The following is a 13,319-nucleotide window of genomic DNA, read 5'->3' on the forward strand; positions in this document are numbered from 1 at the left end:
TTCTCTGACTTGATAAGTAGTCAAAGGAGCTTTATTTTGTTCTTGTATTTGTAGAAACACAAAATGTATTTGTGCTTCATAAACACACAATTTTAGTGACAATAGAAACCATTGATTATACTGGCCTGTGGAAAGAACATTGATACATTTACGTTTTGTTTTGACTGAATACGATCTGTGATAGCTCATTTTCTAGCAAGTCAAGGCCTAGATGTCAACAAATGCTAGGAGTGTATGTGTGTGCGTGTGTGTGTGTGTGTGTGTGTGTGTGTGTGTGTGTGTGTGTAGGCAGGCCGGAAGTGACCAATCACAGAGCCGAGACCCCTCTCCCGCGAGCGTTCATTGGATAATCTCTGGCCTGATAACGCGCTCTCACCAGTTCAGCCCTGCAGTTGCTACATACTCATATATAAAACTGTACTGACTGTACACGACTGATGTGTACTGAGTTATATAACCGTGGCCAGTGTTAGCTTTAAATGCTTGGAATTTTTCAACTAGTAAATTCACCTTAATTGCTTCACTTACAAGGGTGTAAAACAATTTTATAATCATAATTATACATTTTAGGTACAGTAAACTATAATTACACATTTTACACAATATTTAATACGATGTATAATAGTTCAAAGTGTTTTTAGTAGTCTGTATTTAGTCTAATTTTTATGCCTTCCGAATAGTTTTATTGTTGTTGGTCAATAAATACAGACGGAATTTTTGTCACAAACAAATTTCAAAATACTTCCAAACAAATTTCTAAAACCAACATGACAATGGCAGATTAAAATAAAACAGATTTTTATTACTCATTTTTGTATCAGGGTTTCAACATATTTGTTCAAGTTTCATCGTAGGTATATAAATTTTATAAAAAAAAACGAGAAAATATTTTGGACATCGTAAACTGTACACATTCAAGTTAGTCTGACCTAGTTTCCAACAACGAAAAATAACTACGCTATTAGAAAACTTGAACAATTTCAAAAAATATAATTATTTAATTGAAACTTAAAATAAATTCCGTGATATAGTTAATCAACAAGATCATAAAACTAAATTATCAGATTATTATAAATTTGTAAACGCTGTACAGTATTATATTTTCAAAAGTCTTATATTGTAAAAAAAATGTATATATTTAATCCGCTCAATAATTAATTGATATACAATGACGTTTGTGCTGTTGTGACAGATTTTACAGTCAAAAAGTGTACAAATGATACATTTGCAAGTACAGTGACCAAACCTCAGCTACCTAAGTGATGTGTTACTTAGTTTATACCACTTCATTACTGTACTATACAGCATTTTGTTTTCAGGTGTACGCTGTAGAGCCAGTGAGGGCTGGACGTGGACGTGGACGTGGCGTCAACGTGATTCAATCAGTACAATTACAGGACAATGAGGCCCAACAAAGGACCCATCTGACTCATATGGGTGGTCGTCGCGTCACCAATCACAAGTATCACGCCAAAAATCACTCCACACAGACCTTGACGTTAACTACAATGTCATTCGCTGTAATTGCATTCTTTAACTTCGAAACGAGCAAATTATTTCTTCACCGTTTGACGAGGCCAGTCGCCGAACTTTACCGATGACTCAAGGTGCACTTGGTCATTTTGTACGGGTAAAAACTGATGGCTGGAGAAAACCCCAAAACTGGCGAGTTGTTCGAGTGAAGTGATTAAAGATGGCTGCCGGGTATTCGGCATGCAAGGTCTGTGGTGTCCGTGTCGCGTGTCGTACATACAAACAACGACACACGTGGCTACTGTACGAACAGAGTCTGGCGTCTCTGCCCACTGTCGAACAGTAGAAATGTTTATGTCATTGTAATGTATGAAAAATCACCCTAAACAAAGTTATTTCAGTGCGTGCAAACTTTAATTACAATACATAGAATCGAAATGCAGCTGTGGAACCCGATTTCTTAAAATTGGGACTATACTAGTACAGCTGAAAACCACAGTGTGTCTTTAACACCCTATGTCTAACTCATATTTCAAAGGCGACATGACATTATAAGGTTGAAATTGATGTACAGTTCGACATTATGCTACATTTAGTGAAACAGACATAGAACTGGGTTAGCACCATTCACTTGTTAAATTAGTACACGACTTCATTCCTAACTCAACCAAATGGCTAATAATTTTCTAATCTTATTTCAAAATAGTTAATTTTTAAAGATTATGCTATTATATCAATGAAGATAAAATAGATTGTATTTATATAATATTATTTTAACAAGAATTCCCCAAGCCCAATTCTGTATGGTATTTTCCAAAAATGGGTCATATCATCCACTAATCCTCATTAACTTAATACACAAGTAATGCAATTCGATAACTATCCAAAAACAATGCATGCTCGTTTTCCAACGCCAAAGTCGAATTCAAATCTTAAACTTTACAAGGTTTTACCAAAACACAAAAAGGGTAAATTACACTGTGCTTCAATTACATTGCGTAAGAAATTAACAATATCAGATGATCTTACAGTTTTGAATAGTCACTATTCCATAAACATTTTACATGAGAACATCGGGTGTAAATTTCTACCCATTTAGTTTGAAATAATTGCCATTAGTGGATAAACTTAAATGTCCATAGCCTGATACAAAGCAAAACACGCATTTAGTTCATTTGGTAGGTGATACCTTGGGAGGCCGAAATTCTGCATTACCTTAATCATTAGTAATAAATGAATTAAATCAACAATATTGAGCTTCCGAACACAATTATGTACAGCCTTTTCATAGATGGAATAAAATTTTATTAATTCGTAAGACCTGACAATTTTTACTTACTGAACAAAAACATTTTAAATTTGACTTTTTTAGTACATAATAATTCATATAAGGCGAAAATAAAAACATAATGAATAGTTTTACCTAAAGCGTAGGCTATTTTTTATTATTATCATAGTTGAAATGTTGCATTTAATGCACTTAAATGATCATTAATACATAGCCAATAATGCAATGGCTGATAACAGATGTTTCGCCTCTCCAAGATGGCGGAGGTTGCGATGACCAGTAACTGTCGTGACACGCTGTAGGCCTCTATCTCCAGCTCCGGTTACACTGACATTATGCCTGTCTGTACTGCACCCCTGGGACCACCTTGCTAGTATAGACCTGCGACATACCCTAGCCCTAGCCTACCAATCCCCCCCCCCCCCACAATCTCGCATATGGCCAAAGAGGGCTTGAAAAGATAAAAAAAAACCTGTATTACGAGAAGTTGGTTGCGAATAGAAATACTAATACCCCAGCCGCAACAAACCTACAGACTAAACTAATTTCCATTTGCCTTATTTGATTTTCAATTATATCTATTTCGATAACATTAGGTTTAACGAGTATCTAGGTTTGCTGCTACAAATCAAATCAAAATATCTTCATTAATATAAGACAAGTAGGCTACATGTTAGTACGTCTGAATAGTGTCAACTTAGCTATTTAAATTAAATTTTGCTGATTTATTCTTTTACTCTTCTATTGAATATAACACTTTGCAAACCAATTAAGTTTTTAGTTTTAGTTTGGAACTGTTTTTTGACACTTAAATTATTTTGGTAATTTTCTGAAATAACTTGCTCCTTTGTAAGACGGCTTCTTTGTGTAATTCAAGTCTATGGTGAGTGGGTATGATTTTATTCTTTTTCCGTCTGTTGTAATGGTGTATTTCTTGTTGTAAAATTGTATCCTTTTTATTGTTTAAAAATATCATAATAGTGTTCAAAATAAACTGACCATAAACTGTTATATATGTTTAGCATTTTAAAATGTTCCCTGCATGATGTATCTGGATGTAGGTTCTTTATTATTATAATTGCTTTCTTTTGTTCTTTAAGAATTTTATCCAGATTTTCTAATTTAAATGAGCCATATAGACTAATTCCAAATGAAATGTGTGAATGAATGTATGAATGGTAAATAATTTCAAGAGTGGAGGTTAATGACGGGTGTTTTTTATTAACATATTAATAGCTTAGTATAAATTAATAAATAATAAATAGATTTGCCAAGTTTGATCAAAACATATCCATAAACAAACACACTACAACCGTTTACTTATTCTCCATAAAAATAACATGGACGTTTCAAATTTACTGCAGACCTTTCCTTAGACACTTCCAGCAAGCTTCTACGCCCAGGCGTTCTCCCGAATTAGTTGCCACAAGAAAAACATGCAGGGTATTAAATACATAGATTAGTTTAACGAGTACTTAGGTTTGCTGCAACAGGGAATGTAATAAGGTGTTTTTTTAGTGAATTATTAATAGTTAAGTAGTATGAAATAGTTTAATTTCCCAATTTCGATTAAAATATGCTCATGAAGAAGCAAACAACAACAGTTACTTATTTGACATAAGATTAAACATAAGAATTAAAAAAATAGTTTTTTTTAGTTTTTACTTTAACCATTTAGCCAGCGTCTAGCAATGCTTCAATAGACTACATTATTTGTTAAGCTCTATCAGAATGGTTTAGAAAGAAATTGCTAACTTTCTGGTTCGCGAACTCGTTCCAACAAATGTAGGTTAACAAGTTTACACTGCATTTTATAAAAATCGGATTGTTTTAGCGAATTTCCCTATAGGGAAGTAGCTATTACCGTAGGTGGCATGGTAAGACCTAAGCCCGGAAGCGATTTACTTTTTCATTTTGATGTCCCCAGAGGCCAAAAACACCATTCGTTCAAATTTTTATATATGTATATACAATATATACAGGGTGACAAAAAAGTCTGGAAACGGCTTTATATCTTTTTGCCAGAAACCGGGTCAAAAAAGGTTCATCCGTTACAAAATGGCGGCAGTCCAAAGTTCTTGTGGAATATACCTGCAGAGGCCTTAGTATTGGTAAATACTCATAGTCAACATTAGCCGGGAAATCTGAAACCTGGTTAAATTTGTTTTGAAGATTGAATAATTTTAGTCTATGAGCTAGTTTACTTTAAAATACAATTTCAGTTCTCAAGCTAATGTTGAATACGGGTATTTACCAATACTAAGGCCTGTGCAGGTATATTCTACAAGAACTTTGGACTGCCGCCATTTTGTAACGGATGAACCTTTTTTGACGCGGTTTCCGGCAATGAACTCCACATGACCATACCTTGAAAATGATGTGCATATCAGCCTATGCTTACATTAAAGATAATACACCTACTCCTCATGGGCCGTCCCCTGGTAGAGGTAAAAAAATGATAATGCTTGCAAAAAGTAGTTTTCATACATATAGGTTGATGTGAAAGGTTTGAGTTTTCCAACAGATTTAGTAAAAAAGATATTAAGCCGTTTCCAGACTTTTTTGTCACCCTGTATAGATTTATATACAGGGTGTCTCAGACCACCCGGCCGGCTTGTATAGCTCCAATATGAAAGCAAATGGAAACCTAATTGCAACTGGAACCCCTATTTTGACCCTAAGGAATTCAGCTAAATTATTTTCAACCCCAAAAAAGCACCCCAAAGGGCAGATTTTGGGGGGTGGGGGTGGTTTTTGGGAAATTTTCAAATGTAAAGGGGGGTCGTGTTATACCTCATTTTAAAGGTCCTGTAGTCCTGAGTATTTTAGTTGAAAAAGATTTAAATTATCTTCATCCCTATTTACAGGGTGTTCAAAAACGTACAAAAAATAGACCTTTGAACTACTTTTCACTGTAAAGAGGTGGGATTTCGTGGGGGGTTCAAATTTTGATAACACTTTAATTGCTAAATGAGCTTTCAAAAAACTCTGGTTTCAACCCTTTTGCTATCTTTTTACTTATGTTACGCATTTTCAAACTTTTTGAAGTTTCAAAAGCTGTTATCTCAAAAATTTCAAATGGCAACATGGGTTTCATTATAAACCACATTGTAGCCCTTAAAATTTGCTATAATTTTTGTATTTAATGTTTTTTGGTATCTTCATTGGTTAAAGAGATATAACGAAATTAGTGTATTTTAATGTTTAATTAAATGGTATTCAAAGTGTTTGCTGTTGCAAATGTACACCTCTAGGTCTCAATTAAAACAAATCTTGTCTAAAAAAATAAAATAGTACTCAGATTGTTGATCTTGGAAGATTGATAAAGGAAAGAACACAACTGCAAATATTCTTAGTTATTTTAAAATTCCATGGCTCTAATAGTGCTTTGAATGAATAATTTGTTTGAATCAGCATTAATAGCCTACATACCGATTGACTTCTACAAATGCTTAAATTGCCTTCCATTTTGTTCCATGTAAACCCCAACTCTGTTCATGCACGTAGTACTTCTTCTCCACTATTATGGTACTGTATTGCTATTTTACTACCGCAGGTGCATTCACCTTTCGAACAGATCCAGTAAGTTCCTTATAATTGGTTTTATTTGATCAGACGTGACCAGTTTCACGCACACGCTCATTGATTTCATTAGGATTTTTTTTATTTACCAGTAGCATTTATACAGTATTCATTCAAAGCACTATTAGAACTTTGTAAATGTAAAATAACTAAGTATATTTGCAGTTGTGTTTTTTCCTTTAATCATCCTCCAAGTTTAACAATCTGGGTAGTATTTTAATTTTTTAACATAATTAGTTTTAATTGAGACCTAGACGTGTACATTTACAACAGCAAACACTTTGAATACCATTTAATAAAACATTAAAATACACTAATTTCGCTATATCTCTTTAACCAATGAAGATACCAAAAAATATTAAATACAAAAATTATAGCAAATTTCAAGGGCTACAATGTGGTTTGTAATGAAACCCATGTTGCCATTTGAAATTTTTGAGATAACAGCTTTTGAAACTTCAAAAAGTTTGAAAATGCGTAACATAAGTAAAAAGATAGCAAAAGGGTTGAAACCAGAGTTTTTTGAAAGCTCATTTAGCAATTAAAGTGTTATCAAAATTTGAACCCCCCACGAAATCCCACCTCTTTACAGTGAAAAGTAGTTCAAAGGTCTATTTTTTGTACGTTTTTGAACACCCTGTAAATAGGGATGAAGATAATTTAAATCTTTTTCCACTAAAATACTCAGGACTAAAGGACCTTTAAAAAGAGGTATAACACGACCCCCCTTTACATTTGAAAATTTCCCAAAAACCACCCCCACCCCCCAAAATCTCCCCTTTGGGGTGCTTTTTTGGGGTTGAAAATAATTTAGCTGAATTCCTTGGGGTCAAAATAGGGGGTTCCAGTTGCAATTAGGTTTCCATTTGCTTTCATATTGGAGCTATACAAGCCGGCCGGGTGGTCTGAGACACCCTGTATATATATATATGTGTGTCCGTGAACGCGATAACTTGAGTAATTTTTGTCCGATTTTGATGAAATTTGGTTTAAAGGTGTAAAGCGGGATAAACTTGAATGAGTTCGCGAACCAGCATGATCGGACCATGGGAACAGGGCTTTACGGGGGGTTTTATGGGGTAAAAATTGGGTTTTCTCACTTTTGACCCTCAAAACACAAAGTTTCCCAATTTCTCTTTATACCTTTTTAAAGAGCTTAAAAAAACAAATAATTTAGTATATAAAAGTATTTTTGTACGGTTATTGGTAACGGAGAAAATTTAAAAATTGTAAATTTAAAATTCCTATATTATTCTTATGGAGAATATTGTAAAATGTTGTAGTTTGGTTGTTTATGGATATATTTTGATCAAACTTGGCAAACTTATTTATTTTGTACTAAGCTATTAATATTTTACTAAAAACACACTTTATTAGTTTCCTTGTGGCAGCAAACCTAGGTACTCGACCTATAATGTTATTTAAATATATTTAATTGAAAATCAATTCAGACAAATGGAAATTCGCTTAGTTGTCAGGTTTGCTGCGACGGGGGTATTTAATCGAGATATCGTGCGTTCAAGGAATCACATAGCCTATATGAATTTTAACGGATGGTGTACGTACTTGGCCTCTGTGAGCCTTAAAACGAAGTAAATCGGTCCCTGGTCTTACCATGAGACCTACGGTTATAGCTTATTCCCTAATAGGCCTAATGGGAAATACGCTAAAAAGTGGATCGGTCCCTAGTATTTGTGTAAATGTTCCACACAACGAATCAAATGTTTATTTCCAGTTAGTCAAGAAAACATCGCATTTGGAAAGGTCAGGAGGGTATCATGCTGGTTCACACCTACGGAATTGTTGATTTTATAGCAACAGTTTATGGTGATGAATTTTCGGTTGGCCTCTCACCAAATCGTTTAACTGAGTATAAATTAATTGATTTATTCGTTACGGCCAATTTAAATATTTTTTAAAACGTAATGTAACTTTAGTACGTGTCCGTTTTTTAAAGTGGTTCCGACTCAGGGTATAATCTCTCCTTCTGTGCTAATTCATTGAGATTATGTCAATTACCCATTAGTCTGTAAATTTGCCTTTCCCCCACTGTATTAAATGTAGTTGCATTCACCAATTTGTGCTCGACTCGTGCACCCATCTATGGGCTCAACTCATTGCTACATGTTTTACTTAAATTAAACGTCGAAGTCAATTTTAAAGTTAATGACATTTTTTTAAATTTAGAACCATCTTTCGAATAATATTTATGTAACCGATAAAAAACAGAGTAGTGTTACCAGTATTGCACACAATGTTAATGTAAACACAGGACGCGTTTGGCAACCGACATAATGGACCGTGTAATGTCCAAAAACTCAACAAATTGTGGGTTAACAATCGAGAGAATAACATCTACATCCGGCTGCGCTGTCAAACACAAGTTAAATAAATGTTTAGTGTTAACAAAATGTTGAGCGTTTTGCGACAACTCCTTCCGACTGTGAAGCGACCGCTATCTGGTCATGTCCAAGAACGATACCTGTACTGTAGAAGGTTTTACTTGCTGTTCAATACAGTACTACGGCGAACCAGTGAATTGCTACGTTGTGTAAAACCAGTTCAATCCCAAACAGTGTTTGAATGTCAATTCTATATTTTATTCGCAAAATAATTCCAAATGCTTTTATAACCTTGGACTATTGATACATCTTTAGTATCTAAGTTAACGATATAACATAGAGAAATGTATAACTGCCGATTATACACGCAGTGGTAAAATGCATTAGCTCAGACTACTGTGTGCCCAGGTGGGGATAAAGAGTAAAGAATTTATCAGATATATCCAAGATGGACTTCTGCGCCGTGTTCTGTTTAAGTGGGTAAATAAATGTTATATTTCTTAGCTTTGTCTAATCTCGAATTAACAGGAATGAAATGCTTGATTTAAAATAACAGATGTAAGGTTGTGATTAGGGTATAGTAATAAACAGTAAGCAGTAGATGATGTAGTAAAATTGCCATTGTGTTGGCAATTGAATCTTTTATCATTTACAAGAATGTGCATTTTTTCATACTTAATATTATAAATGTGAAAGTTTTTGTGTTTATTCATTTGTTTGTTTGTTGGAAGTTCAATCACGCATTAACTACTGATCGGATTGGGCTAAAATTTGGTATGATGATAGCTCACATTCCCGATTAACATACAGTATAGACACATTCTTATCTCAAAAAAATCCTTTCAGACTCCACCCCAGTGGCTCTGGAGTGTATCATACCTTATGAGTATCTATATATTAATTTTAAACTGGTTTTCTTTGTGACAGCTAATTTGAGAGAACGGCTGGGCGTAGAAGTTCGGTAGAGGTGTCTACAGTGTAACAATTCAATATTTTCACTAATATTTTTTTAATAGAATAATTTTATTCCCACCATATGTTTTTCATTTTATCTAAATGTCAATCCCTTTTCAAACCATATATAGTAATTAATTGTCCATGCAGACCAATAGGTAATCAATTTAATACAATATAATATAGAAATTTTCAAATAACATAATTTCATGTAAATATATAATAGCCTATAACTTTTGTAACAAAATTGCTTCAAATTCAATATAATTTTATTTAAATAACTTTTCAAAAATATAATATAGCTCTATAGCAAATGAAATTTGTTAATAATATATATGTGTAAACGGTGGCCTACAATTTTATGTGATTAAGTCAGCATTGACATATGTGAGTGCAACAATGCATCAGACCATCATCACTTCCAATAGAGCCAAGATAGTATGAAGATGTAAATTGGACACTACATATTTAATATCAAAATTTTATAAAAAAAAGTACATTATTCGGACAAAATTAGTGGAATTTGTTGAAAGAAGAACCATCCTTGTTACGAACATTAATCATTTATAACATCAAGAATTTTGCTGCAAAGAAGACATCAATTTTGGCGAGATCACTCCAATAGACATTTTTCTCTTTGGAAGCCATTAAAACTTTTTTTAGGCCTAACCTTTGGACATTTGTACTCAAATTCAAAGTCAAGAACTAATAGAAGCTTAACTTATTCAGAACTATTATTAATTCAACCAATCTATAATTCAAACATACTTAATATTTTAAAACAAAATTTAATTAGGCTTATATCACAAGATTAAATTCAAATGCCGCTCGATCACCCCACCTGAGATAAAGATCCTTGCAGTAAGTTATAACACTTGAACCTAAATTAAAACCATTGTAATAGGCCTAGCCTAAAGATTTTAAAGTAAATTCATTTCCCACTGTTTGTACAATTTATTGTGAACCCTTTTCTTTTCTTTTACTATCAGTTTTGTATTATAATTAATAAATTTAAGTTTCGATACTGTACATGGAGTTTCCATTGTAGACTTAAGTTAAAGGATGATTACAACAGAAAGGTCAAACTTGGTCTGTAGATAAGCCATCAAAAGAAAAACACGGTGAATTCCCTTGGGGCTCTGCCCCAGTGGCCTTTAAATTCCCATCCCATGTTATTCTAATGGAGGAAAACGGGATTTTTGTCACAGCTAATTTGAGAGAACGGCTGGGCGTAGACACTTGGTAGGGGTCTCTAAAGAAAGGTTTTGGTCTGTATATGAGCCATGAAAAGATAAACGAGGTAAATTTCCTTAGAGCTCTGCCCCAGAGGCCTTTTAAGTTCGCTCAGCAGATTTGTTTACATTACGACCATATGCATAATTTTACACTACTTTTTAATGAAACAGCTGTTCATGTTTGAATTGTGATTTACTGAATTTGTGAAAATGAAGTATTTGCAATGGTTTTTTTTTAGATTTTAAAATCGATTTTCTTCTGCATCGTGTTATGTTTTGCAATATAATGTTCTATTACCAAATCAGTGGAAAATCCTAATATCACAGTAACTCTTAAAATTATTTCTTATGGAGTTAACTTATATCTATTGTATGGGTTGGTTAGGTAGGTACTGCCTTTTTTACCACTTCTTGGAGATTGTACGTAGGCGTACGTTGTAAGTAGACAATATTCTTTGGCGTATTGCATCTGTATGCGATATTTGGGTTGGTGTAATTATTACAATGGAAAAACGCGAGAAATCCTGGACAACTTGATATACTAAAAATAAAACTGAATTAACACTGTGCTACATTTCTTGAGCAATCATTGAAAGAGCCGATTTGCAAACAATGGAAACATAGGAAAGTCAAAAAACACAACCAAGTAGAAAAAAATAGAAATTTTTTTTCATTTATAATCGTTATTATAGAAAAACTAATGCGGCTATAAGTGGGAAACATTTGTAGAAAACACTAAAAAACTAAATCAGTTTTTGAAAAAAGATAAGATAGGCCTATTTACAAAAAATTTTAATTGTATCTAACTGTTGTGTACATCTATCTACACGTATTTCCATAATCTTTGAGTCGACTCTTACAGTCATCGGAAATTATGACTGTTATTCGTTTTGAAAAACGCCTGTAATGCTTTGCAATTGCTCGAATTCGAGCAACAGGTACACTAGTTCATGTTAAAAGGAATTAAAAACAAATTTGTCAGCTGTTTCAACTACAAAAGTTTGTTCTATGATATTCAATATCATTAAAAAGTTATAAGGTTTACCAACAGGGTGCAGCACCATTATTTTTTTTTCATTTATGACAGCAGTTAATTTGAACAAAGCCGCGACAAAAAACTGTGATACACAATGAGAACTGTCAAAGTAAAGTAAGATTTATTATGTTTTTAATTTATTTACTATTGTTCAAATATTCTATAATTTATTTTGTTTTGTTTAGGTGTAGTGGTAGAACATTATGGCTATGGTATGGTAGATGTGTTATACCGTAAATTAAAAGGAGCAAATTTTCTCAAACCGTATCCTCTTTCCCATTACAAACGCTAATCAAGAGTATAACTGCAATAAGCATTTTATACACCAACCCCGTACGAAGGACGGGTATTCTGCTAGTATTAATTCATATGTAAATGGAGAACCAACAGGTTGTAGGAAAGTCGATTTTGCCAATGATTAGACACACGTTTGTTAAGAAAAGGAGTCAAGCTGCACAGGAAAGATTGTACATTATAAATAAAATACTATGGCATCGTGCAAAGGAATAACATTGGTATTGAAACTAACAGGGGTCAGTATGTTGTTTCAAAGCTACACAATACCAGAATGAAACAAATTAATTGTTATACCACAAAGAACATTCTGGTAATGAATGGGAGAGTGACTGTTGTTATTGCATAACATGATGAGTATTAGTCGTCCCATAGGTCACTAACTTAAGTTAAACGGTTTAGGTTTAGAGTTTAATTTTGATGGCTTCAACACAAAATTAGTCTATTCAGAATTCTAATAAAGCAGATAATGATATAGTAGAGTGATATATGTGTGTGTGTGTATGTTGATATGCACATAACGAACGTCATAGCGAATATGACTTGCTAAACTAACCAAATAATGATGTATTTTACGCCTCTTCAGTTTAGTGTATTTGTATGATCAGTCACAGACACGGCTGAGTAGCCAACCAAGGTGACGACTACAGACTACAGACTACACTCACCAGATCTGAGTCTACTAAATGCCTTCATGGCTTTAATTCCCATAACTGCGGCAGACTCCAGGCACATGTTCACACGTCACATCACTCACAGTCTCACTGCGCTATCGTCTAACCTGTACACTGTACTCTACTAGACACCACACCAATGTACAATGCGGCAAGACACGGCGTCCCCTTCCCTCCCCTCCACCCGCCCTCGGTTGTTATGAATGAGTAGTCTCGAGCAAGGCCCCACTCCGCGCTCATTCACAACCCGTCGGTCCGGTCTCCGGTCTCGGGACTCTCGCATCATTTCGTCTTCGACAGGGTTCCGTTACATCCGGTCGCACTTCCTTCGCTCTCGGCGCTGCGCTGGTCGCTAATCGCGGCACAGGATGAGTCCACTTTCTGGGTCACTGACTCTCCTCCCGACCTGGCCACTGGCCCTCACTCAAACCAACAACAATG

General features: G+C 34.2%; 1 protein-coding gene across 4 annotated transcripts in view; it reads right to left on the bottom strand.

Annotated features, from left to right (window-relative positions):
• The window catches only part of LOC128983159 (protein c-ets-2-B), a 215,696-nt gene that overhangs the window by 65,428 nt on the left and 136,949 nt on the right, over nt 1–13,319 (bottom strand). The window contains exon 1 of one of the 4 annotated variants that reach the window (XM_054402339.1): nt 12,873–12,997. The exons of the other annotated variants lie outside the window; for them this stretch is intronic. Coding sequence (XP_054258314.1) covers nt 12,873–12,939 — 67 coding nt within the window. The 5' untranslated portion in view covers nt 12,940–12,997. Of the gene's footprint in view, nt 1–12,872; nt 12,998–13,319 lie in introns of those variants that run through there. 4 annotated transcript variants of the gene reach the window in all.

The sequence above is a fragment of the Macrosteles quadrilineatus genome, unplaced genomic scaffold (assembly GCF_028750875.1).
Source record: "Macrosteles quadrilineatus isolate MER2022 unplaced genomic scaffold, UCM_ALF_1.0 Scaffold_1__1_contigs__length_201487025, whole genome shotgun sequence".
Taxonomy (NCBI): domain Eukaryota; kingdom Metazoa; phylum Arthropoda; class Insecta; order Hemiptera; family Cicadellidae; genus Macrosteles; species Macrosteles quadrilineatus.